The sequence below is a fragment of the Sciurus carolinensis genome, chromosome X (assembly GCF_902686445.1).
Source record: "Sciurus carolinensis chromosome X, mSciCar1.2, whole genome shotgun sequence".
Taxonomy (NCBI): domain Eukaryota; kingdom Metazoa; phylum Chordata; class Mammalia; order Rodentia; family Sciuridae; genus Sciurus; species Sciurus carolinensis.
This window is the reverse complement of record NC_062232.1, coordinates 99,219,031-99,245,595: the sequence shown is the minus strand read 5'-3', so window position 1 is coordinate 99,245,595 and position 26,565 is coordinate 99,219,031. Positions and strand designations below refer to the sequence as shown.

Here is a 26,565-nt window from a genome sequence, read left to right as displayed (position 1 = left end):
AGGAATTGTGAAGCCTTCAACATTGCTCTTTTTGCTCTGTATTGCTTTGGCTATTCAGGATCTTTTGTGCTTCCATATGAACTTTAGGATTGTTTTTTCTAGTTCTGTGAGGAATGTTATTGATATTTCATTGAGGATTGCATTGAATCTGTAGATTGCTTTAGGTAATATGGACATTTTAACAGTATTGGTTCTCCCAATCCATGAGCATGGGAGGACTTTCCACCTTCTAGTGTGTTCTTCAATTACTTTCTTCAGTATTTTTTGTCATTTTCATCATAGAGTTCTTTCACATTCTTAGGTTTATTTTGAAGGCTTTTATTATTTTGGGGCTATTGTGAATGAGATTTCTTTCCTGAATTCTTTCTTTTCAAGTTCATTATTAGAGTATAGAAAAACTACTGATTATTGCATGTGGATTTTGTATCTTCTTAGTTTACTGAATTAATTTAACAGGTGCTGGATTTCCTTTTGAAAGAACCAAACAAATTCTGGAACTAGATAGGGGTGATGGCTGTACAACATTGTGAATGTACATAATACCACTGAATTGCACACTTTAAAATGTTTTAAAAGGTAGGAGATCCAAGATAATGAGTTAGAGGCACATAAGGTTTTCCTGTTTCTACATTATATAGAACTAAAACAACAGGTGTGTAGGTACAGATTGGGGTGGGGAGTCATAAGAGAGCACTGGAGTTCAGCAGTAGAGACTCAGTGACTAGGTGAGACCCCCAAAATTGGACTATTAGAATAACGAGAGAAAGAGTGCCCCAGCACCACACACTTGGTGATTTGTCAGGGGAGGGAGAGTACCCTTTTGGTAAGGGGATAGGTGAAAGAGAGAGAGAATCCCAGTAATCTCCACAAGTGCAGAATCTGGCACTTTGAAAACATATAGTCTGAACAGATGGGAGTCCTGTGATCTGCATTGTGAACTGGCACTGGAGAACAAGTTGTCTACATTTCCCAGCATATTCACATGGTGCCATAACCAGAAGCCATCTTGAAGGGTTCTATTTTCTGATCTTACTTATAGAAGCCCCTGTATTTTTTCTATCTCCAAGACCCAGTGATCTCTTCTTTGCACTGGATCAGTGGAGAGTTTTGGCCTGTGGGAGTGACTCTGAAACATATCCACTGAAAATTCTATTTAGTGGGAAGTGCAAACTAAGATACAGAGGGAAATGGAAGGTGCTTCCCTCTAAAATTGATGGTTTGGGAAACTTACCGTCAGAGCCCATGGAGAGAACAGACATGTATGATTGTGTATGGGATTCAAGTTTGGGGGGTCTGGGATTGTGGGCAGTAGATCACACAGAATTTATTAAGTGGTGACTCTCCATTTCTGCCTCCCATTAGCCCCTGACAACAACTCATTTTATTTCTGCCTCTGTATTTTCCTGTCCTGTGTATTTCATATAAATGTAATCATATGATATGTAGCCTCTGTGTCTGGCATCTTTCAAGTTTTTGAGGTTCATCCATATTGTAACATGTATCAGAACTTCATTCCTATTTATTTATAAATAATATGCCATTGTATGGATGCACTACTTTCTGTTTAATCATTCATTCATTGACTATACAGAATATATTCCACCCGCCTTTTGGCTATTGTGAAGAGTGTTGTTATGGTATTATGAACATTCATATAAAAGTTTTTGTTTGAACCTGTTTTCAATTTTGGGGGTACATAACTATGAGTGGAATTGGTGAAATATATGACAATTATATATTTAACTTTTTGAAGAACCACCAATCTGTTTCCTGGCACTATATCACTTTACATTACATTCCCACCAGCAGTGTATGAGGGTTTCAATCTCTTGATATTTTGGATAATACTTGTGATTTCCTTTATTTTAAATTGTAGCCATGCTAGTGGGAGTGAAGTAGTATCTCATTGTGGTTTTGACTGCTTTTGATTGAATTTACCTAGTGACTAACCGATGCTAAGCAGCTCTCCATGTGCTTGTTAGCCATTGTGTATCTTTTTGGAGGAATGTCTATTCAAGCATTTTGCCCATTATTAATTGGGTTGTCTTTTTGTTGTTGAATTTTAAGAGTTCTTTGTATATTCTGGATACTAGACTCTTATCAGATATGTGAGTTGCAAATACTGTGGTTTCTCCCTTCTGTGAGTTGTCTTTTAACTCTCTTGATGGTGTTCTGTGATGAACAACTTTAAAAACTTTTTTTGATGAAGTTTAATTTTGTCCATTAGTTCTTTTGATATCCATGCTTTTAGTGTCACATCTAATTATATGATCTAAGATCATGAAGATTTACCCCTGTGTTTTCTTCTAAGAGTTTTATAGTTTTAGGTCTTATATAGGTCTTTGGTCCATTTTGACTTAATTTTTGTATGGTGTGAGCTAAGTGTGCAACTTTATTATTGTGTATGTGGATACAGTTTCCCCAGCACCACTGTTGAAAAGATTATTCTTTTCCCACTGAATTCCTTGGCACTCTTGTTGAAAATCAGTTGTTCATAGACAAATGGGTTTATTTCTGAATTCTTAGTGCTGTTTCCATTGTAATGGTAAATGTGTTAGTCAGCTTTTCATTACTGTGACAAAGTACCTGAGAAGAACAACTTAAGGGAGGAAAGATTTCTTTGGGCTCAGAGTTTCAGAGTTTTCAGTCCATGGTTCCTTAGCCCCATCACTATGGACTTGAGCTGAGGCAGAAAATCACTGTGAGGATGGTGTGGCAGAACAAAGCTATTCACCTTACGGCAGACAAGAAGCAGAAAGAGAAAAAGGAAGGGTCTAGGAACAAAATATGCTCTTCAAAGGCACACTCCCAATGACCCACCTCTTCCAACTAGGCCCTAACTCCCAAAGAATCTACCACCTCCTGGTAGTGCTGCCAGCTGGGTACCAAGACTTCAACACATGAGGCTTTGGGGGATATTCCATAACCAAACTATAACAGCTAATGAAGAGCCATTTTATATTGCTGCAATGTTGCTTCCTTCTCATCGTGTCTCTTGAGTTACCTCTGATGACTTGCTCCATAATTCATCTTTATTTTTTTTACAAAAAATCTCTGAAGTCCAGGACAATCTTTTTTTTTAATCTTCTCATATATCAAAGGAGAGCAAGATGACCCCTCCCAAGCATTGCATAGAAATTTGCAGTTTACAAAGTGATTTTGCACATAGAGGTACATTCAATTCTTTCAATAACTCTGTAAGGTGGATAGGAAAGATAGACTTATTCCCATTTTATATTTTAAAAATCTCTGAGGTTCAGAGAGGTGAAATGTCTTGGCCAAGACCACAGGACCAATCAGTGCCAGAGGAGGCAGGGAGGAAGTGAAGATGAGACTTGAACCCAGAATTCCTGCTCCAATTCAGAACACTTTTCACTCAATCATGTGATTCTTAGCATTTATGTAAATATGTAAAATTATTGCCTAGCAATAGAAGCAGTATTGTTTATTAGCCAATCCAATGGAATAACTGACAGCTACTTAAACTCTAATGTTTCAATACCAGGTAATATTTTTAGAGACTTCCTTTTATGAAAGGCACTATGCTAAGCACTTTGTATGTGTCATTTGATTTAATATTTGCAATAGCCCACCAAAGTAGATATTGCTATTATCCCCATTTTACATATATAGGAACTGAGGCTCAAAGAAGTTGGGCAACTTCTTAAAGCTCAAAGAGCCAATCTATGGTATGGCTAGGACCTCAAATTCAATTCCAAAGTCCATGTACTGTGTGTGTGTGTGTGTGTGTGTGTGTGTGTGTGTGTGCAGTGCTAAGGATTGAACCCAGTACCTCATGCAGGTAGTTATGCACATGCTCTATTACTGAGCTACACTCCCAGACCCCCCCAAAACCCATGTTATTTTTCTATATAAGTTAAGACATTACAAACTTCAGAGAGGGGGATGGGAGGGGGGCTGCAGGGAATATCTGAAATTCCACCTCCTGGAACTTCGAGTTGCAAAAATGTTGCAAAGGATTTTGAGCAAAGTAGCAGCTGCATAAGCACTCTCAGGAATGGCTACATAAGCTACTTTGATACATCCAGAGAATTAAAATCTCAACAGCCAGTATGATGTTTCACACCCTGTGCCAGTACTTCCTGGCACAGAAGCCTCTCCCCAAGAACAACTTTTCCCACCAAGAGATGCTTCTGCTGGAGACTTCCCAAGACTAGCTTTTGACCAGCTTTTGACTGAACCCAGCTTCCTGGCATTCTAGGCTCACGTCCCCCCAGATAGTTTCAGAGTGTATTTATCCTCAGCCTTTTTGCCGACTGTTGGATGAAAGTTGGGCCTACGTGGCCTCCAGGTAATGCTCACGCATGACAGCCAGGGCTTTCCTTTGTCCCAACAAGACAGCTGTCCTGCTCACTCTCCTTCCTCAAGTGTTTCCCTATCAACAGGAAAGGAAGTGGGGAAACTGTAGCATCATACCACAGAAAGGGAAGATATTAAAAGGATGACCAAAGGGTAAATTATTGACTGAACTACTTCGTGCTGGGTCGAGGTACTTGAAAGAAGGAAAACATGGAGACAAAATGTGTTTTAATTTTCCAAAGAGCTGCCCTTACCCCAGCTAACAGCAAAGGAGTGTATGGCCACCTAACACCCAGTAGAAAGGATCTCTTCTGATCCAAGGCTCAACCATGTTCTCTCTTCAGGAAGATTCTGAGTTAGTAGGACCAGGCTGATGTTGAGGCAAAAGGAACTCATTTAACTCCAGCTTTTAATTAGAAGTTGTCTGTGCTAAATTCCTTCTAAAATGCAGGAGAATTGGAAAAATTTCAGCCTTCCTTAATAATATGCACATTTGGTACAGAGAGAATGTGTTGGCTGTCAGAGTACAGGAAGGGAGGAATGGGGTTGCAGAAGTTGGGGAAGGAGTAGAGAAAGGACTTCCATTTCCTTTACTCACTTTTTTTCAGTCTTTCCAGGAAGGGCTTAATTTTCTTTTCCTGGGTAACTATACAATCCTGGGGGGTTGGCTCCTGTGGTCACTTTTCTAGCCTTAACCAGTAGGACCGAGGGAGAGGGAAGCACCTAATAAGCTCTACTTCCCAGAGGGAATCCTGTATTTCTGGCTCCTATTCTAAGACAATTGATGAGATTGCTTAGGAAATTCCTGAACTTCTTTTTTTCTATGTTGTACAAGAAGTTTTTAAAATTTGTTATTTTTAGATGTACATGACAGGAGAGTATATTTTGATGTATTTATCCATACATGGAGTATAACTTATTCTAATTAGGATCCCATTCTTGTGGTGTACATGATGGTGAGATTCACTGTGGTGTTTTATATATGAACCTAGGATAGTTATGTCAGATTCATGCTACTGTCTTTCTTATTTCCATCCCCTCCCTTCCTTTCATTCTCCTCGTCTAATCCACTGAACTTCAATTCTTCCCCTTCCAACCTTGATGTGTATTAGCATCTGCATATCAGAGAGATCGTTCAACCTTTGGTTTTTGGGATTGGCTTATTTCACTTAGCATGATAGCCTCCAGATCCATCCATTTTCTTGTAAAAGTTTTAAAGTTATTCTTTTTTATGACAAAGTAATATTCCATTATGTATATATACCACATTTTCTTTACCCATTCATCTTTTCAGGGACACCACAGTTGGTTCCATAGTTAAGCTATTATGAATTGTGCTGCTATAAACATTGATGTGACTGCATTACTGTAGTGTGCTGATTTTAAGTCCTTTTGGTATATATCAGGGAATGGGATAATTGGGTCAAATTGTTGTTCCATTCCAAGTTTTCTGAGGACTCTCCATACTGCTCTCCATAATAGTATCACCAATTTGCAGTCCCATCAGCAATGGATGAGTGTACCCTTTCCCCCACATCTTCACCAGCATTTATTGTTACCTGTATTCTTGTTAATTTCCATTCTGACTGGAGTGAGATGAAATCTCAGTGTAGTTTTTATTTGCATTTCTCTAATTGCTAGAGATGTTGAATATTTTTTCATATATTTTTTACCGATTGTTTTAGTCAGTTTTTTTGCTGCTGTGACTAAAAGACCTGACAAGAACATGGTTTTAGTGATTTCCATCCATAGATAGCCTGCTCCATTCCTCAGGGCTCAAGGTGAGGCTAAACATCATGGAGAAAGTGTGTGGCAGAGGGAAGCAGCTCACATGATGATCAGAAAACAGAGAGAGAAAGAGAGAGAGAGAGAGAGAGAGAGAGAGAACTCACCAGATACAAAATATATACCCCAAAGGGTGTCCCCAATTCCCACCTCCTCCAGGCACACCCTACCACTTCAGTTACCACTCAGTTAATCCCATCAGGGATTAATTCACTGATTGGGTTAAGACTCTCACAACCCAATCATTTCTCCTCTCAATCTTCTTGCATTGTTTCACACATGAACTTTTGGGAGTCACCTCACATCCAAACCATAACACCAATTATTTATACTTCTTCTGTGATGTGTCTGTTCAGTTCCTTTTCCCATTTATTAATGGGGTTATTTGGGGTTATGTTATGGTGTTAAGTTTTTTGAGTTCTTTATATATCCTGGAGATTAATGCTCTGAGATGCAGGTAACAAAGATTTTCTCCCACTCTGTAGGCTCTCTCTTCACATTATTGAATGTTTCCTTTGCTGAGAAGCTTTTTAGTTTGCTATCATCCAATTTATTGATTCTTGATTTTACTTCTTGCACTTTAGGAGTCTCTTTGAGGAAGTTGGTTTCTAAGACAATATGATGTCTACATTTTCTTCCAGTAGATGTAGGGTTTCTGGTCTAACATCTAGGTTTTTTATGCACTCTGAGTTGATTTTTGTGCAGTCTGAGAGATGTGGGTTTGATTTCATTCTGCTACATATGGATTTCCAGTTTTCCCAGCACCATTTGTTGAAGAGGCTATCTTTTCTCCAATGTATGTTTATGGTGCTTTTGTCTAGTATGAGATAACTATATGTATGTGGGTTTGTCTCTCTGTCTTCTATTATGGAACTTTCTGTACTTCCATTGAACATGTGAGGCTTTCTCTTTATACTAGAGCACTAGGCAGTAGTTCTCAACTCTGGCCTCAGAAGGCTCACTTGGAGAGTCTTTTGAGCCATTTTGATGCCCTTCCCTGATATTATTACTTATTAAGTCTTTTTATTTTGCTTTGCTTTGCTTTGTTTTTGGCACAGGAGTTAACTCAGGGCTTTGTGCATGCTAAGCATTGGGCCTTGGTATATCACCTAAATGTGCTTTTCAGCCCCCCATGCCAGGTGATTTTACTTTTTGTGTGTTCACAGAATTACTATCCAGAGTTTCATAAAGCATATAAATACTTTATTTAAGCCATTGGTGAATTTAAGGAAAGTCATACAATATATGTGTATGTCATATCTGTACGACATACTATAAACCCAACAATAGAGATCCTGGTGGGGCTATTTTGAATCACAAGTCTGATCTTGAGTTCCATAGTCAGACAACTTTACTATCTAGTTTTAAACCCAGGTTTCAGATTAGATGTGGCTCTGTGTTTAGATTGATGTCCAGTGATTCCTTAATGAGAATCAAGCAAACACAGTGAGAATATTTCCTCATTCAGCTTCATGGACTCTTGGCTCAGGCTGTGATTGAGAACAGATAAGCTCTTGTTTGCACACACCCAATCTGGAAATGGACACATCTTTACTGAGTCTGATTTTTCTGTTTTAAGGTAGAATGAGTTTCCGTAGAGTAAGTTATGCTTTCATCTATAGTGTTTATACCATAAGATTTGGAAGGCCAACTGCTTTGAAGGTATTTCTTTATTAAACATATTTTTTCTTGTGGTCTAGGCATCATAAATTAGCTTTCATACAGATCAAGTTGCATTTTAGTGTTTCCAGACCTCCTTGTATTTCTCCTTCTTTCTCCACTTGAAACTAGTGAGGTCTCAGACAGAATAAAGTGATACAGGGAACAAAGGAGATTGCTCTGACAACTTCTCAGCATGGCTGGTGGAAGCTTTAAACACAACTAATTTGCTAATTCCAAAAAAGCATTTATTTAGCAGCTACTATGTACCAAGCAAAATTTAAGGTGCCAGAGATAAGAGTATAAATAAAACAAATGAAAACCTTTCTTCATGGAGCTTAAACTGTAATGGGGGATATGGACAGTAAACAAGATAAATAAAGAAAGCATAATATGTGAGACAGTAGTAATGTTTTGGCAAGATCACAATAAATTACTGAGTCTATCTTAAAGCAGGAGATGGAACCATCTTTATTCACCAACTGGAGGTTCCAATTCACCAGCTGACTGATGGAGGGGCAGGCTTAAGTCTACACCTTTCAATCCCCTCCAAGGGCTAGAGTACACCTTTTATGCCATAAGTAAAGCATGTCAGTACATTAATCATAAGCAGCTGTTGCTGTGATGATCAGAGAATGGTTACTAAACTTTAAACAAATGTTAGGGTACACTGTGCAAGAAAAATGGAACCCAGAGGGAGAACAATATTACATTGTATAAGAATTGCCATTATGCGTTGCCAAACATACTATGCTAGGCAACTATTGATGGGTACAGAGGCAGTTTTCTTGTGGGAGAAGCATTTCCTACATGACATGAAATCTTAGGGTTATATGGAGTCTGTTTGGTCATTGCCCATATAGCCTAGCCCATAACATTCCCCTCTTTTTCTAGAAACAATGAAATCCTTGATTTATCTTTTAAATTGGGTAAGGGATTGTAATTGCCATGCATATACATTAATTTCACCAACCAAATATATTGTTTTAGGTTCTGGGACTGTGGCTCAGTGGTAGAGCACTTGCCTAGCATGTATGAGGCACTAGGTTTGATCCTTAGCACCACATAAAAATAAATACATAATATATGTTGTTTTAGCAGTTTGGGCCCTATAACAATAGTCCAAGCAAGAGAAAAAAACATGATTAACATTTTTTTAGTCTTATCTTTAGAGGGTTGTTGGGGGTCTCTAAGTGCTGTTCTTTTTTCTGTAGGTGACATTTCTGTCTTGACTCGGATGTGACAAATTCATGTTGTAAGGTCCCTGCCACTCCAGTTAGGTGTTCTTCTTTCTGGAACCATGTGACGTAGACGTAGTCTCCTGGCTGGAATGGGTGTTGGAAATCAGTGGTCTCTTGGGTCTGGTTCTTGTAAGTTGAACCTGCTGGAGAGATTTAACAACAGGTTGGAATAGGAGCAGGTGCTTGGTAAGGGTGGCAGAAGGGCTCTGGAAGCATTAACATTTTCATCTCTCAGAGGTTGTCTCCAATTTTCTGGGACCAAACTGGTCTTTATTTTTGTGATCCAACCCACTTACCTATCTACATTGAAAGTCTTTTTAATTTTTGTTTTATTATCCCTCTAATTTAGGGACTTCTTACTGCTGTAAGGAAAAAGGGTGATGACTGCTCTTGCTGCTTTGGGCTGAGAGGGAGCAACATGGGGTGGGGCAACTGATTTCAAGTCCCCTTTTATAAATAGTGTCTTTCTAGGGGTAAAAGTTTGTTTCTATGAAAGAAATAAAAAAAAATGAGTACAAAATAAAGAGCTTCTGAAACATGTCAATGAATATCATGAAGATGATAGAAATCAATAATCTCTTACCAGGAGATGGAAGAGCTGAGGCGTTTTCCCCATAACAAGGCCTAACAAAGCCCAACAAGGCTGGAAAGGACAAGGCTTTTATTTGTAAATCTTTAACATTGTCATAGTTATCAGGAATGTAAACACAATATTTCTTTAAGTTACCTAATGTCATCTAATTTTTGTAAAATATCTTTTTATTGGCATGACCTCTGTGCCTAGTAGAGATCCCTTATCTTTGTTACTTAGGGCTAGAGAATCATACTAGCAAGTCTACCTGTATGGGAGGTTAGGAAGATCTGTAGGCCTTAAACTGACTAAAAACTTATAACTTTGGCAATTCCTCTTGATAGTTATCAGGAATTTTTGTCTAAGAATCTTGTTACCTTCAGTCTTACTTATTTTGGGGGACTAACACAAGTGTACATCTTAAGTTACTTTAAAATAACTACTGTTTTGTTTTTAAAATGTCTAGGAATACCTGTTTTGGTTTTAATTGTTTTTGCTAGGTGTTTAAGATCAAGCTGTTCAAATTGACCTTGTTCCTATCTGTTGTTAAGAGTCAGCTGAGTTCCCTTGGGGCTTACTTTTGGGGAACTTGTGAGCAGCCTCTTAGCTTTGCTAGTGCCATCTGTGCTAGGATGGGTCAAGGTCTTGCTGGCCGTGTGGCTTCTCTTGGAAGCATCAGGGTTGTCTCCTCTTTCCAATGACCCTCCTATTTTTCAGGTTGTGCACTGATTGGCTTTTTTGGGGGGGTGGTCTCAGTAATTTCCCTGATGGGAAGGTCATGTGACCCAGAAGTGCAAAGTTCTTCCCCTTCTTCCCTGGGTTCAAGCTCACTCAGAGGGCAAGAGCCAAATATTGGTTTTCTTGGCCCTATTTATCTTAATTTTAAGTATTGGTCCTAAACATCCAGCAAACCAATCTTATCAGTCTTAAAGTAAGAGTATTGAGCTTTAACTTTAATGTTTATAACTTCATAGTTATTTAACCCCTTTTATTTATTATCTGTCTATAGATGATGGCCTAATATAGTGCCTTACAGCACTAACAGATAGCAAAGTATATATTATATCCCTTGTTTGAGATCATAGTAATCTTTACAATAAAAATCAATCCTTTGAGTACAACTTTAAATGAGTAGAAGTTGGGGTCATTTTAATATATAACCTTTAAATAGATCAGACTTTTATTATCTTTTTTTAAAAAAAAACATTTAAATTTTTACATCCCAGTATAAAAGATCTGTTACCAAAAACTTTAGTTTGGAGAACACAAGCTTGATAAAATGTTCCTTTAAACCTTTTACTTTAAGGACTTGTATACCTGAAATATATGAACACATCTAATATACAAAGAAGAGTAATAGCATAATAATTACATTGATGCTTTTATATTAACCAAGTTTAGCTTTTAAAGAAAAATTTAGACTCTGTAATGTAGTATAATACTCTAACAGTTGTTGTTTAACCATGATTGTACAAACCCCAATTTCTTAAACACTAATCACTCTAAAGAATAAAACTTAACAAACACAGTGTTAAGAGTAAATTAATGGGCTGGTAGAGTGCTTGCCTGTCCAGCACAAGGTCCTGGGTTCAATCCCCAGCACCTCAGAAAAAAAGAGTAAATTAATATTTTAAGAAATTTTTGTCAGTTTAACATATAAATTCTGGTTTATATCAGTACATTAGTATTTGACCTTAGGTAGAAACCTTAAGTAGCTTTAATTGATTATCTCAGATATATATAACCAACTTAGTTACTCACAAACTTGTTGAAATTTGCCCTTTGTTTACACACAGACTTTCTTAGTACTTACTTAGACCCTCATGTATTTCATCACAAAAAGACTTTTTTACCCAGAAACATTTTTCCCTTCTACTACATATATTTTCAAACCTAGAACCTTCTACTTTTTCTATCTGTTGACCCCTGTTTTTGTTTACATTCTGAAACAACCCTTATAAATTTCTGAATTTAGGTAAATTAACCCATTTTAATAAGATGAGATACTTTATGTGTTTTACAGTACTCTAATTGAAACACAGTTGAAACTTTTGGATCCTTTATATAGAATTATATTTATTGAGACTTTAAGTAACCTTGTTTTCAGTGATGATACAAAGTAATTTTAAACCCTTTTTTATTTACCAATTTATGAAAACACCAATAATGTTTTAAGTAAGTTACCCTATGGAATTTAAGGAGTTAATAATACTTGATTTTATATTTAACAGTGAGCATTTTAACTCTGTAAACCAGTCAGATGTCTCTAACATATCTATGATCAATCCCATATATGTCAAATCTAAACTACTTATTTTTAAAAACCAAGATATCAGACAAGTGTATTGGACAGCATCAGCCATTTCTTTCCTGTTGAAGAAAAATCTAGAAACAATGGATATTAACCATTTTATAGACATTAACATTTTATTGTTTTTTGACCACCTAGAAACAAAACTGTGTTAGTAACTTGAAAGACATGCTTTTGTTTACCTGATTTAAGTTGAACCTTTTAAATCACATGAATTCAAGTTATTGTATCCTTTTTAAAAATTTTTAATTTATGGGATCATATGTCAATTTGGTACCAAACACATGTAGACATGACAGTACACTGGTTTACATACACATAAAACAGGCAGACAGAAAAGACCTTGTAACTTAATTTTTTAAAACCCATTAGATTGAGAGCTAACCCTTATAAATTGGCCTCTGAATAAAACAGAGTGTTAAAATAGGTCTGATCAAAAATTAACTTAGGTGCACCAGATCAAAATTATGAACTCAAAAAAATAGAATTTTAAAAGTCTTTCTGGCCTCCATCCTGATGTGGTCCTGCTCATCAGAGATGAAGAGTTAAGAGAATATAGACAAAGGCCATGCCCTATTCCTCCCTGAAGGAGTTTCCTGAAGAGACAGCAAGGGAGCTGCTTCCATTGGTCTCCTTGGGAGAGCCCCCTCAGGTTGGGGTCTTATTCTAAACCAGTTTTTCTGGTCTCTTGGATAGCAGCCATCAAAATTTTAGCCTGCATTTTGCTGGACCAACTCCAATAGTTGGAAGTTCCTGTTGGCAGCAGTTTACATCTTAATGTAAGCTTTAGTGAACATGGTTAGAAACCTTTTTAACCATTTTTTCATGTTGGTAATTAGGCCAGGTTTGGATTAGGTTTCCCATGACATGGCTAATAATTAAAACAACAGGCAGAAATAAAAGGAAGGTGAGAGATGAGAATTTTGGCAAGTCTTGCTAGGGCAAATGGTTGAAAAAAATGTTAGAAACAAACTGAGGTGGAGATTAACATAAACAAACAAACAATAACAAACAACAAAGAGCACAAGACAGAAACACGACAGACATTCTCCTCTAGTGGGTCCCAGCCTCCAGACAGTTGTCACAGTCTGTTTACTGGAGCGCTGGGGCCTTGACCAAGGCCTCATCAGACTCACGGCCACTTGATACACCTTTGGGCATTACAGTCAAGCACTTGATACACTTTTTGAAAGATTTACAGCCAAGCACTTGATACACCTCCAAAGGAGAGCCTCAGATACACTTCAGAAGATTTACAATCAGGCACTAGGAACCTCTAAGGAATTACAATCAAGTCAAACTGGGAGAACAAATGAGGTACCTCCAGACACATGCAGTTCCGTCCTCCTTCAAAGCCTCTAGAATTATAGGCATGAGCCACACCAGGTGCTCTGTCATGGGCAGGCTCCAATCTGTCATCACAGGAGGTCCAGACCCTCACAAAGCAGAGAGCTCCCACAATGACAGAGGGAGGGCACCTCTCTCCACTTCAGAGGATCCAGGACTCCCAAGTACCCAAGAACCACAGCCTTGACTCCAGTGATCATCTCACTGGGGCCTCCAAAATGTTATAGCAAAATCACAATAAATCACTGACTGTATCTTAAAGCAGGAGACGGAACCATCTTTATTCACCAGCTGGCAGTCTGGATTCACCAGCTGGTGGGATGGAGGGGCAGGCTGTAAGTCTACACCTTTCAATTCCCTCCAAGGGCTAGAGTACACCTTTTATACCATAAATAAAGCATGTCAGTACATTAATCATAAGCAGCTGTTGCTGTTATGATCAGAGAATGGTTACTAATCTTTAAACAAATGTTAGGGTACACTGCGCAAGAAAACTGGAACCCAGAGGGAGAACAATATTACATTGTATAAGAATTGCCATTATGCGTTGCCAAACATACTATGCTAGGCAACTATTGATGGGTACAGAGGCAGAGTTTTCTCATGGCAGAAGGACTTCCTATATGACATGGAGTCTTAGGGTAAAATGGAGTCTGTTTGGTCATTGCCCATGTAGTCTGGTCCATAACAGTAAATGATCAGGAAAAATCAATGAAGGCAATAGGATTCTGAAAGGATAGGGCTAAATATTTAGAATAGTTTAGTTGTGGAAGATCTTACTGAGAAGGTGCCTTTTTTCCCCCATGAGCTATATTGTATTTTTTCCACATTTTATTATTGGTGCATTATAGTTATGCAGAATGATGGGATTTGTTGTTGCACACAGAAGGCAACTTTTCAATTAGGACCTGAAGGAAGTGAAGGAGCTAGACACATGGTCCTGGGGGAAGAACTGCCCAGCAGAGGGAACAGTAAGTGCAAAGGCCCTGGGGAGAGCATGCCTGGAATGTTCAAAGAAAAGCAAACCAAAAAACTGTCTGGAGCAGAAAATAGCAGGAATGTGATCAGGGAGACAAATCATGTGAGGTTATTTGGGGCATAAATGTTATCATTCATCCCCAAAAGCTCTGAATTGTAAGACTACCCTGAAGCAAGAAAGTTCAGAATAATAAAAAAGAAATATTATTTTATGCACTGAATATTAAATTCATAATTCTAAGAGATAACACAAGGCCAATAGCTAACATCAGGAAGTAGTATCATATAAATTCATGGATGAGTTGCATAAGGGAGATAAGAAAGGTTTGGGACCATCCCTAATTTGTGTGATTGATCCCATGAGACAACTGTAGTATTCCTTTCTCTTTTGCTCAAAATCAGGAACGGATTGGTGAGTTCTATTTATCATCAGCCTGACCCATTAGCACTCTGTTAAGTCCACAGACACTGGAATCACAGGCCAAAAAAGAGCCATTCTTGGAACATATATACCAGCTAAGGTTATTGCTGGATCAACATATAATGGTGGTTGGAAGTTTAAAGGCATGTGAAAGTTGCAAATACCAAAGGGGTCCCTGGCACCACGCAGAGCTAGTTTGAAAGAATTTAGTGGGTAAACACAAATGGAAATTCTGCCTACTTGGGTGCAGTAGTGTATGCCTGTATTCCCAATGACTCAAGAGGCTGAGGCAGGAGGATCATGAGTTCAAAGCCAGCCTCAGCAACTTAGTGAGGCCCTAAGCAACTTAGCAAGGCCCTGTCTGTAAATAAAAAATAAAAAGGGCTGGGAATATGGCTCAGTAGTTAAGCACCTCTAAGCTTCAATCCCCAATACGAAAAAAAAAAAAAATTCTCTCTACCTGCTAAATTATATCACTTCCTACTGGTGTCCAGGGGAGAGGCAGCTTATTACTTGGTCTTCAAAGGGGCATCTGTGAAAACAGAATTCTGAAGCTTGTTAGAAATGGAAGGATTTCTGGGTGTCTCTTGGAGGTGTGGAAAGTACTGTCCAAAAGCCCAGAGGAGAATATATAGAGCTCCTACTAAGGAATCTATCCAGTGTGCCAGAACCAACTAGTTTGGAGAGATGGAGGTCAGCCATAATGTGGATAAGGTTACAAGCTCCATTCCTACCCCATTGGAGGTGGGAGCCCTCAGTTCCTCAGGATCCTCTGATCAACCTTGCACCCATGGACCATAAATATAAATAAAGGTAGTATGGTCTCTATGAAAATACAGCTGCAGGCAGTCCTTCTTCCAACCTGATTTTCTTTGCACTACCTAACCCTCTAATATAGTAGTTCTCAGAGCCCTGCTGGGTTTCACTGACAGGTTGTACCTCCCACCCCAGCCAAATGTCCTCCTGTCCCTAAGAAGGGGATACAAGACAAGAGAACATGCAAACCCTCCAATCTTGTAAAATCCATTAAGTGCTTGTGTTCCTGTCTTGAGGGCAGTGGGGCACCCCTGAATGCTTTCTAAGCAGGGGAGCAACCCAATCTTCTTCCTGTTTTCTTGTTTTCATCTACAAGGCGACCACTGGAAGTGTGGAACTTATTGACCAGAAGTAGAAGAAAAAGGGGCAGTAGTTCATGGAAGATTTTTTCAGCCAGGAATTGAGGAATTCTTCAGCCAGAAGAATTTCCAACCTTGAGACCAGTGGCAGCATATAGGTTGACTCATTTATTTTCTCCCACACTTTCCAGAACTTCTCTGAACCATCAACTGGAATGGGTTTCTCACAGTCCTCGATTGCATGTACCTCTCCCAATATTACCCAGCAGCCTGTTGGCTTCAGCATCCCGGCTACCACCCAAGGCTGTTTGGATTCTTCAGCTGCTCGACACAAAATGGCTTTAAATCCCAGGAAACAAAAAAAGAAGAAGAGCCTTCAAGCAAGTGTAAGTCCTTCAGGAGACCTGGGAATTAACTCCTGCATAAGAAAAGATGAGTCCCAACCTTTGCAGACTGCTCCTAGGAAATGGTATGGTGTTAGGACCCATACCCTAAGTAGGGATGGCAAAGTCAAGAGGACTGTCCTGGTCTGTCCTGTCCCTCCCCCAGAGGGATGAGCAAGCTTGTGTCTTTTGGATGGTGGGTCCTAACCATTTAGATCTTATATAAGAGGGACTGATAAAAGCAGAAGCAGTGCTGTAAGCCCCAGAGCCTGCTTATTGGTTTAGCATCTTGGAATTCACTCAACCTGCTTGGGAAATGTTATTCAACCCTAGCCCAGATCAGGATTCTTTTAGTTATTAATCCAATGAGACTCATTTGAGAGTTACAAATTGTAGCACTGTTCCACTCATTTGGAGGTCAGGCTTCCAGCAACTTCAAGTATGCAGAACTGTGCTGTTAACCTTCCTCCTATGGGGCTGGGGAGATAGCTCAGTTGGTAGAGTGCTTGCCTTGTAAGCACAAGGCACTGGGTTCAATCCCCAGCACCGCAAAAAACAAAACAAAACAAAAAGCAAAAAAAAAAAAAAAAAAAAAAAAACCTTCCTCCTAAAGATCTCTGCATAGTTATCACAGAGTTTGATCACATGACTTTCTAGCAAGCAGAGCTGTACTCAGGCAAACTGATGTTAAAAACAAAAAATAGACTTGGGGCATAGACTTAGTGGTCAAATATTTGCCTAGCATGTATAAGGCCCTGGGCTCCATCCCCAGCATCACAAAAACAAAACAAAACAACAAAAGTAAAATCATGGCTGCAGATCAGGCTCAGATCTGAGAGCAAAGAGAAATGACAGCTGATAGAAGAAAGAAATGATGGAAATAATGAGATCATTTAGTATAGGGGATCAAGAACTGTCGCCACTTCAATCTTCCCCATCAGGGCTATACTCTATCATAATCCAAGACAATAGATTGGGTTTCTTATTCATCTGGGTCATCAGGAAGAGTTATATTGTGTTCCTTGATCTCTGTTTAAGAAAATAGGGAATGTTTTGGAAAAAATTTTCCCCAATGTTAAGAATTTAAAGATGTTGGTGTTTAAAGATTCTGGGTAGAAAATTCACTTTGGTCAAATACCCATTTCTTCTGTGATTCTGGGTTAAAAGTAAGAGGCTATAAATCAGAAGACTAAATTATTGTATAGTGCAAACATTTCACGGCAAAGACATTGAAGCACAAATAGATCAGGTACTAACCCAAAGGTGGACACCCAGGTGATAACAGAGCCAGAACTAGAATCCAATTTTCTGACTTCCAGCCCAAGACTTGTTTTTACCCCAAATGTTGCCTCTAGCTGAGATATTCCAACTTTGCTTTAGGAAGTAGGCAAAATATGAGTTGAAAGAACAGTTGGAAGAGCATGGGGTCAAGGGAGAACCTCTGGTAGCCCCGAGACAAGCTCCTCGGTTTGGTGTCAAGCAAGGGGTGACCAATTTTAAACCCTATACATATGTTATCCCCCTGGACACCTCACCACAGATCTGGAAGACAGAGAATATTGGCTAAGGGAAACTTGGTGTTTCCCTTCTGACATTCTTCCTTCTGCGTAGAAGAGGTCTAGGCATCACCCTCAGAGAAAGCTGGGACATCTGCCTCATCTCTGTGACTTTCTTCCTGACACATAAATGAATACAAAAAGATCCAGGATCATTTATGATACAGGGGCTGCTACCACTTTCTCCATGCTCTGAAATTAGGGTTCCTAATTCCTAATTTATAGATGTGGACATGAAGATATATGGAACACCACGTCCAGGGTCACATAGCAAGTAAATTATGAGGAAGAGATTTGAACCCAGGTGTATCTGATCTCATGTAGTCAACAATAAATTATTTTGAGCTCAGGAACTATGAATGACAGGATAAAAAGTTGTATATCTGCTTTTAATTGCTTGGCACAAATGGTTTGTTCTATGCAAATTCTGAACACTGTTCAGTTTGATGCTACCCTGACATTTCTAGAACCCCACTATAATTATCTACAAACCTTATTTGTACTAAATCAATTGCAACCCATTCAGTAAGGACTGAACCCTTCATCTATTTCTGTCTTCCCTCTCAACAAACTCCAATCCTCTTTCTTCTTTTGAGCTGAAAAGACACGATTCATGGTTTCATTAAATTCCCCAAAGAAGAGCCAAACAGGATTTGAATTTGGTTCATGGTCCAGTGAGCAAATCTGAGAATTCCAATGTTGCCAAGGGCATAATTGTTTTAAGGTCCAACAGCACCACTTTCAGATTTATGTACTTCCAATATTGTTCAGTAGATTGCTACAGCATGTCACTCAGACTGGGAACCCCAGATCTGGATGACTGACTCTCAATAGGTAAAATCATTCCTAGGGAACTCCTGATAAGTGTCATTAGCAATAACTTCCATTGGGGTTGGTGTTGTAGTTCAGGGGTAGAGCACATAAAAATAAATAAATAAAATAAAGGTATTAAAAAAGAAATAACTTCCATCTTTACTGGTACTGTACAAACCTAGCATCTATTACTTTTTTCCTGATTTTTTTTAAATCATGCAAGGATGGGTGGAGATCTTGTCATTCAGATTTGATATTTTTCTTTCCCTGTTTTAGGTGAAACCAAAGCAGGAGGAGACAAAATTTCCACTGATTTCCGAAGGAGAAAGGAATACAAATAACTCAAAAGAAATTGATCAAAAGAAGCTGAATAAAGATGGCGCAGGTTGGTTCATCTTCACCCTCACCCAGAAACATATATTCTAAGTTTCATTGCACAGTTCAATGTGACATGAGTTATGAACAAGAATTACCAGGAATTGTGCCCTTGGTCCTCAGAGAGCTTCCAATTTAAGATGTATTCTAGTGTGGTCCAGTTTCTTCATCTAAACTGTCAAATTAATATGGTTGCCACTTGTGTGGGATTAGGTAAAGGGTCATACCTGGGTTCCTATTTTTATCTAAATGAATTTCCAACCAAGAAAGTGTTTTGTCTATTTGTAAATTTGTTTAATCTTTGCTGAGGTTAATGGGTATGTTGAGTTCTTCAATGAGCTCAGATATGAGAGTATAGCTAGTGATTTCCCCTTCAGTATTCCCCTTCAACAATAGAACCAGACAAAAATAACAGAATTGGCCCTAAATAACTTTTTATAGTTGCCCTTCTCTTCCAGTACAGAGAAAAGATTTTGTGTTAACAGCGAGATACGTTTCCATATCCACGGACCAAGAGGACTTGTACAGCTGCAAGCAGATGTCCTTGGCAGTCAAGACCTGTCAAATTCCCAACCAACAAATACCACCAGAGAGAAACTCTCTCTGTGTGTTCGTGGGTATGTGGATATGGATGTTGGCTCTAGCTAATGGCCAACTAATTTCAAGCAATATTTGATAAAACAAAATTCCAGTTCAACAAATTATGTTTAACAGTTATTTCATGTTTTTGCCACAAAAAATTTCACACAGGATTTCAAAGACAGGACATCCCCAAACATATATTCCCATGAAAACAAGCAGAACCACAAAAACAACCTGGAAAGGAAGGAAGGGAGAGAGGGAAGAAGGGAGGGGTGAGGGAAGGAGCAAAGGAAGTAATCTTTTTTTCAGATTTATATTTTACACGAGGGGGACAGAACTCAGTCAATACCCATGGGGGCAGACGTTTTGGTTGGCATTCCATGTGAAGGAAGTGGTTTTGAGTACAACCTGCTACTTCTGGTGCAGTATGCTGCATATGAAACCAATCGATCGAACTAGGGAAGCAGAGGATGGTGAGGAAGGATAGGCAGCAAGGGGGCCCTGCCACCTGGAGATCAAACTGTTCCTTAGAAAAAGGAACTCCTTAGAAAGGAGAGGAGCAATTTGTATAGCTGCTACCTTGTGCTTAACTTGAAGCCTGTGAACCAATGGATTATTAAAGTGTTGCAAGTATTACTTTGCATGTATTCAGATATTTGCTTTTCATTTCTTTTTTTTTTTTTTTTTTGCGGTACTGGGGATCGAACTCAGGGCCTTGTGCTTGCAAGGCAAGCACTCTACCAGCTGAGCTATCTCCCCAGCCCTGCTTTTCATTTCTATTAAACAGAATTATTTTAATACAAGAGAGGAGAAAATAGAAGAACACAGGGCAATAATCTTACCTCTCAGATAACTTCTGATGATAGCTTTCTAAAAAACAAGACATACATGGTCATAATTTTGAACTTCAAGCAATTTAGATAAATATTAGGTAGAAAATAAAAATATTAATGAGAAAGTAAAATTTCCCTTCCCCCAGACCCAGTTTCCTCAAAGATAATCATTATTATAAGTTCAAAATTTGCCCCTTGATGTGTCTTGCACCTAATGATGGACCACACTATAGATAAAATGATGATGAGATAATCCTGGAATCAGTCCATGAAATTGATATTTCCCTTTGACTTAAACCATTTTCAACTATAGAAAGTTAATAGTGACCAATTTGTTTTCTGTCTTTTGAACAGCTGATTTTTCATGCAGCAAATTCAGTAGCAAATAGGTATCAACTAGGCCAGGACAGAATATTTCCTGTTTTAGGAAGTCTAAAGCATATAAATTTCTCCTTTCCTTATTTCTATTTGGTGCAGGTCCCTTTAACCAGGAACAGAGCCACAAAACTGGGATTTATGATCATAAGATATCAGAGAAGGCTCCAAACACAGATGCTGCTAGGAACATGAACTACCCAATGTTGGCAGCATATGGAAGAAGACGTAGAAGGAAAGTATCAAATGTTTCAGGAACAAATGAGTATGGATCCAGAGGAAGATGCCTTCTACAATCTTGTCAAATGCACGGCCTGGTCGATAGATATGACTACTCATCTATGGATAAGACTGCCGGTGATTGCCCTTTCCGGCACCTAGCCTTGGAGAAGCAAGCCATGGAGCAGCTCACAACTCCACAAGCAGAAACAACTATTTCTCAGGAGTTGCTTTCAGATAAAGGTGATATGGGAAAGAAGAATTTTGGCCTTGAGGTTAGAGCCAAAAAAGCACCAGCACCACAACCCATACCTAAAGACATGGTAGAGTCCATGGTGAGTGGTCCACCACTCTACAATGAAAATGGGGCCTGTGGAGCCAAGAAGCCAGAAGGCAGAGCTTCTCTTTTACCAATTGTGGGAAGAATTTCTAAAACCCAAGAAGAGGACATTCTTTCAGTGGCAGCAGAGACTCAGGTGCTTAGGGATCCTTCTTATATCCAGTCAGGAGAGGAAGAAGCTTCCAGTCATGGTCTGCAAAATGCCCAATCCAAAATGGAGTTAGCCCAGGTTGTCCCAACTATCTGTAAAGAAAAGTCTCCTGGAAGTGTTCTCCATAGCTTTACAGTCATTATTCCAGGTATGGCAGGTACTGTAGCAGAGGGAAGCCTTTCTACAGAGAGGCTATCTCCCAGAAGCCTTTCCCAGTCCTTGGAGAAGCCTGAAGATGAAGAAGTCTCCTCAAATTCAAATAGTGCTTCAGAGGAGGGGAGTGATGCTGAGAAGCAGCTGGCTCCTGAACACTCCTTCCAGTCCTCACAGGGACCTGAAGGTGAACAAGAAGTCTTCCCACAATCAAAAAGTTTCATTGTGGAAATGAGTGGTTTGGAGCAGCAGCGGGCTCCTGAATATTCTCACCAGTTCTTGGGAAGGCCTAAAGCTAAAGAAGTCTCCTCAGATTCGGAGAGTAGTACTGAGGAGGGGAGGGGTGCTGAGGAACTGGCTGCCATTCGCTTCTCCCGGTCCTTGCGGAAGCTTGAACGAGTCTTTTCAGAATCAAAAAGATTTGCTGCAACCTCCATGTCTGAGGAGCGGCTGACTTTACAGGAGTCTGAAGATATAGAAGCCTCCACAGAATCAAATAGTTATGCTGAAAAGTGCAACAGTGCTGATGATTGGAGCAGCTTGGAGGAAGATGTGTCTCTTAGACACTCTGACCAGGCCTTAGGGAAGCCCAAAGACCAAAGAGAGGTGCGCTCAGTTTCAAGGAACACTCCTAAAGACTGGAGAGTGTCTGTCAAACAGAAGGCTCCCAGGCACCCTTCTCAGACTACTACTGTTCAGCAACAAGTGTTCCCCAGTTCAGTGAGCATTTCTGCAGGATATAGTGGTTCTGTGGAGCCACTACTTCCCAGCTGCCCTTTTCAGCCATGGTTGAGCCCAAAATTTAGGCGACAAGGCTCTATAGGTCCAGAGAAGACTGCAATTGAGTGGGGCATTTTTAGGGAACCACTGCCTCCCAGAATGACTTCTAAGCGATTAAAGAGGTCTATAGTTGAGCAAAAACTCTCCCCATATTCAGAAATTACAACCAGGGAAGAAGTTGTTTCTATGGAGTTGCTGCCTCCCAGGTGTCCTTCCCAGCCCTCGGTGAGACCAAAAGAGAAACAAGTACCTTTGGGTGCAGAAAGTGCTACAGTTGTGGGAGAGGTTTCTATGGAGCCACTGCCTCTAAAACTTCATTCTCAGCCTCTGAGGAGACCCCTTGTCCAGCCACAGGTCTCTGCAGGTCCAAGGAGTATTGCTGTGGAGGGAAGCATTTCTGTAGATCTAAGGCCTCCCATAAACCCTTTCCAGCCATGGCTGAATCCTCCAATGGGGCAGCAAACTTCCTCATTTCCAGAGAGCAAAGCTATTGAAGGGCCTCCTAAACTTCTTTCCAAGCCCTTGATAAACCCTAAAGTTCAACAAAACATGTTCTCAGGTTCAGAAGGTGTTACTTCCATGGAACCACTGTACCCCAAGTATTCTCCCCAGTCCATAACAAATCCTCACATCCAGCAAATCTTCTCAGAAGGCACTGCTGTTGAACAGGGCATATTTATGGACCTGCCCCCTGGAAAGCCTTTGGTGAGGTCACATTTCCAGCCACAGATGACTCTAGACTCAATGAACATTTCTTCACAATGGAACAATCCTGAGGATCCAGTGCCTGCCAGACCCAGCTTCCAACCATGGATGAACCCTAAATTTAAGGAAAATATCTCTGCAGATCCAGAGAGCACTGAGGCTGAGGGGAGCATTTCTGCAGAGTCAGTGCCTCCCAGACACCCTTTGCAGTCGTGGCTGTTCTCTGCATTTAAGCCAGCCTCTGCAGGTCCAGAGAGCTCTGCTACACAGTGGGGCATTCCTACAGTCCCACCAGTTCCCAGAATGCCTCCTCTGCCCACAATGAGACCAGTAATGAAGCAACCAATCTCCACAGGTTTAGCAAGTGCTTCTGCACAGTGGAGTGATTCTGTGGAGCCAATGCCTCCAAGAAACCCTTTTCCGCCATGGGTGAGCTCTAAATTTGAGCAACAAGTCTCTGCAGATCCAGAGAACTCTGAAGCTGAAGGGAATATTTCTGTGGAATTGAGACCTCCTGGATATCACTTACAGACCCAGAAGAGACCAGCAGTCAAACAAGAAATCTCCTCAGGTTCAGTGAGCACTTCTACAGAACGAATCTGTCCAATGCCTCCCAGATATACTTACCAGCCATGGGGGAACCCTCAAATTGAGCAACAGGACTCTACAGACCCAGAGAATATTGCCATTGAGGGAGGCAGTTCTAGGGACGTGCCATTTCCCAAGCCTCATTCCCGTTCTGTTATGAAGCATGTAGTCCAGAAAGGGTCCTCAAGTTTTGAGAGTGCTGTTGTTGAGGAAGGTATTCCTGGGAGGGCACTGCCTCCTGAGTATCCCACCCAGTTCTCAGTGAGGTCTAAAGTTCAGGAAATGTCCTCACGTCTAGAGAATCCTTCTGCTGAAGAATATTTCTCTAAGAAATCACTGCTTCCCAGTCCTTCCCAATCATTTGTGAAGTTTATGGCACAGCAGATCTTTTCAGAGAGTGCTATTTATGCAGACCCTGTCTCTCTACATCATTCTTCCAGATCTTTGTTGAGGCCTAAAGTGGAGCGCCAAGTTTCCTCAGATTGGGAGAATGCTGACCCTGAGGGAGGCATTCCTTTGAAGAAGCTGCCTATGAAGCACACTTTACAGTCAGTGGGGAGGCCCGAAGGCCCACAAGAAGGTCTTTCATATTCAGAGAATGCCCCTGGCAAGTGGAGCAGTTCTAAAGGGCAGGTACCTACCAGACAGTTTTCCCAGGTCCTGGGGAAGTTTGAGTACCACCAGGAAGTCTCCTCAGTTTCTGACGACTCCCCCGAAGAGTGGAGGAGCTCTGAAGAGCAGATGCCTCCCAGACACCCTTCCCAAACTCTGGATGGGTCTGAACAGCCACCAACTTTGCCAGCAGGCTCAGGGAACGTTCCTGTAGAATGGAACAGTCCTGCAGAACCCCTGCCTCCTTGTAATCCTTTCCAGGCATTTGGAAACCCTGGATACCAACAACAGGCCCACTCAAGTTCCGCAAGTGCTGGGGCCGAGGCAACCAATTTTGAGAACAATCCAGGCAGTTGGTCCTTACCAAAATGCCCTGCTTCTCCAAAGAAAACCAAGAAACACAGCCCAGTTTCTGAAGACTTCGTTAAGAGCATTCCTGTCTCTGCTAACAAACCTGGGAAGCTCACCGTTACTCCTGCTGGGAAAACACCCATTTCTGGGGCCACTTACACTAAGGAGGAAGTTCTTAAGAGTGCTACTGGAAATAACAATGGCCATTCAGTCATGCCCACCAATGAAGCTGAGGTGGAAAGCCTTTTTGGAGTCCGACTGAGAAGAATCCCTTCTCCACAGAAGCTAAAGAATGAGAAACGAGATAACTTGACGCAGCTCTCTTCACCACCCTTGGGCCAAGTTGTACTTTCTGTGGGCAAGGAACAGCGCATGAGAAGAAGCAATCCCCAGGTGTTCCTCAGCACCACAGAAAATCTCAGTGATATCTCTAACTTTGCAGAGAAGCAGCAGAGCAGACACAAATCTGAAGGCATGGTCAAGTGGCAATCAGCTTACAAGCCCCCAGGTAAGAGTTTTCTTTCTCCAGATGGCAAATAGGCACCAAATGGAGGAAAGAACTAGAAAGCAAAGCCTCAAATGGGCCTGAAGTCTGTTCTAGCCTTGCCTATTAGGTTATTGCTTTGCTAGGGCAGTCTTGTGGATGTAGGGTAATGCCTCAATCTAGATGAATAGACTTGGAAGTAGTTCATTTTGAATCTTCCCCTTCCCAAGGGGGCACTGGTCTGGATATCTACCCACATTCTGTAACAGACCATAATCATCTCCCCATTTCATCTCACCACCCTGTGTACACCATACTTTTGGATGGAATTATTTGCTTTTCTCAAAATACTTTTAGATGTATTACACCCCTCAAAATCTACCATGTAGACTTTTCAGAGCCAATTCAAGAATAGCACAATGTTCAGACTCGCAGTCTGAAATTGTATTTTACTGTAAATATTTGTATTTCCACAGCTTCTTCGTTCGCCTGAAATGTCTAAGAATCCAGAGCTAGGTGATCTTGTGAGCACTACTCTCTCCCAAAATATTTCTACCATCACTCCCACCCACACATAGTCTGGTATAATCCTCTGACCACACCTATGTAACCACACACTTGCATGAGGGACTGTCGAGTAGCAAATTCAAAGATTTTCCTTGGAGTTAGAGGAATGACATCAATAGCCTGAGCCTATGGCCTTTTAGGAATTTCCCCAGTCCACCTGAAACAATTGCCCTGCCCCGATTTGGGGATGGGAAGAAGGATGGACAAAGGAAGGAAAGGGTCCAGTAAGGGGACAGTATGCTCACTTTTAAGTAAAGCTTCTTAACTACTCAAGGGACTCCTGCTTTGTAAGGAGGGCACAAAAGAAAGGGATCCTTCTCTACTTGACACCTGTTTGTTTTCATTTGGTAATTAACACAAATCCCACTTAGGACATCATTGTGCCTGCCTTGCTTCAGTTCTAATACCTTTCATTTCTTTCACAGGAAAACCTCAGCAGTCAGATTGTGCCATCACAGAGTCAGTTTGGATATCCATGACAAAGCAGAGACAGAGGGGCTCCCAGGTCTATGTTCCTGTAAAAGAGTCCAAATCCACAAGTAGAACTGGAGCCAAGGATGAGACCAAGGATCCTAGATATGGGGTAGGATGTGAGGCAGCTCGGAAAACACTCCAAAAGGGTTTCTGGAGTCACTGAAAAAGTTTGCATTGAGAACTTTGTCAGTCATGCAGGCCCCTTGTCTTTGGGAGTATTTATCAAGGCAGGAGGACTCTGCAGGGGAAAAGACTTGCTTTCTACTTGTACAAATGTGACCTCCTTGATGCATTTAAAGGGTTTGTCGAAAGTAATGAATAGGGCTGGGGCTGTAGCTCAGTGGCAGAGCACTTGCCTAGCATGTGTGAGGCACTGGGTTCAATCCTTAGTGTCACATAAAAATGAATTTTAAAAAGTAATGAATAAATCAAATCCTGTCCTAAATATTCTAGAGTAGGATTCCATGAAATTGGTT

At 40.4% G+C, this 26,565-nt stretch overlaps 1 protein-coding gene across 1 annotated transcript in view; it reads left to right on the top strand.

Annotated features, from left to right (window-relative positions):
* The window catches only part of Kiaa1210 (KIAA1210 ortholog), a 50,329-nt gene that overhangs the window by 19,769 nt on the left and 3,995 nt on the right, over positions 1-26,565 (top strand). The window contains exons 6-10 of the mRNA XM_047535299.1: positions 15,940-16,134; positions 18,777-18,885; positions 20,768-22,707; positions 22,789-25,072; positions 26,041-26,198. Coding sequence (XP_047391255.1) covers positions 15,940-16,134; positions 18,777-18,885; positions 20,768-22,707; positions 22,789-25,072; positions 26,041-26,198 — 4,686 coding nt within the window. The remainder of the gene's footprint in view (positions 1-15,939; positions 16,135-18,776; positions 18,886-20,767; positions 22,708-22,788; positions 25,073-26,040; positions 26,199-26,565) is intronic.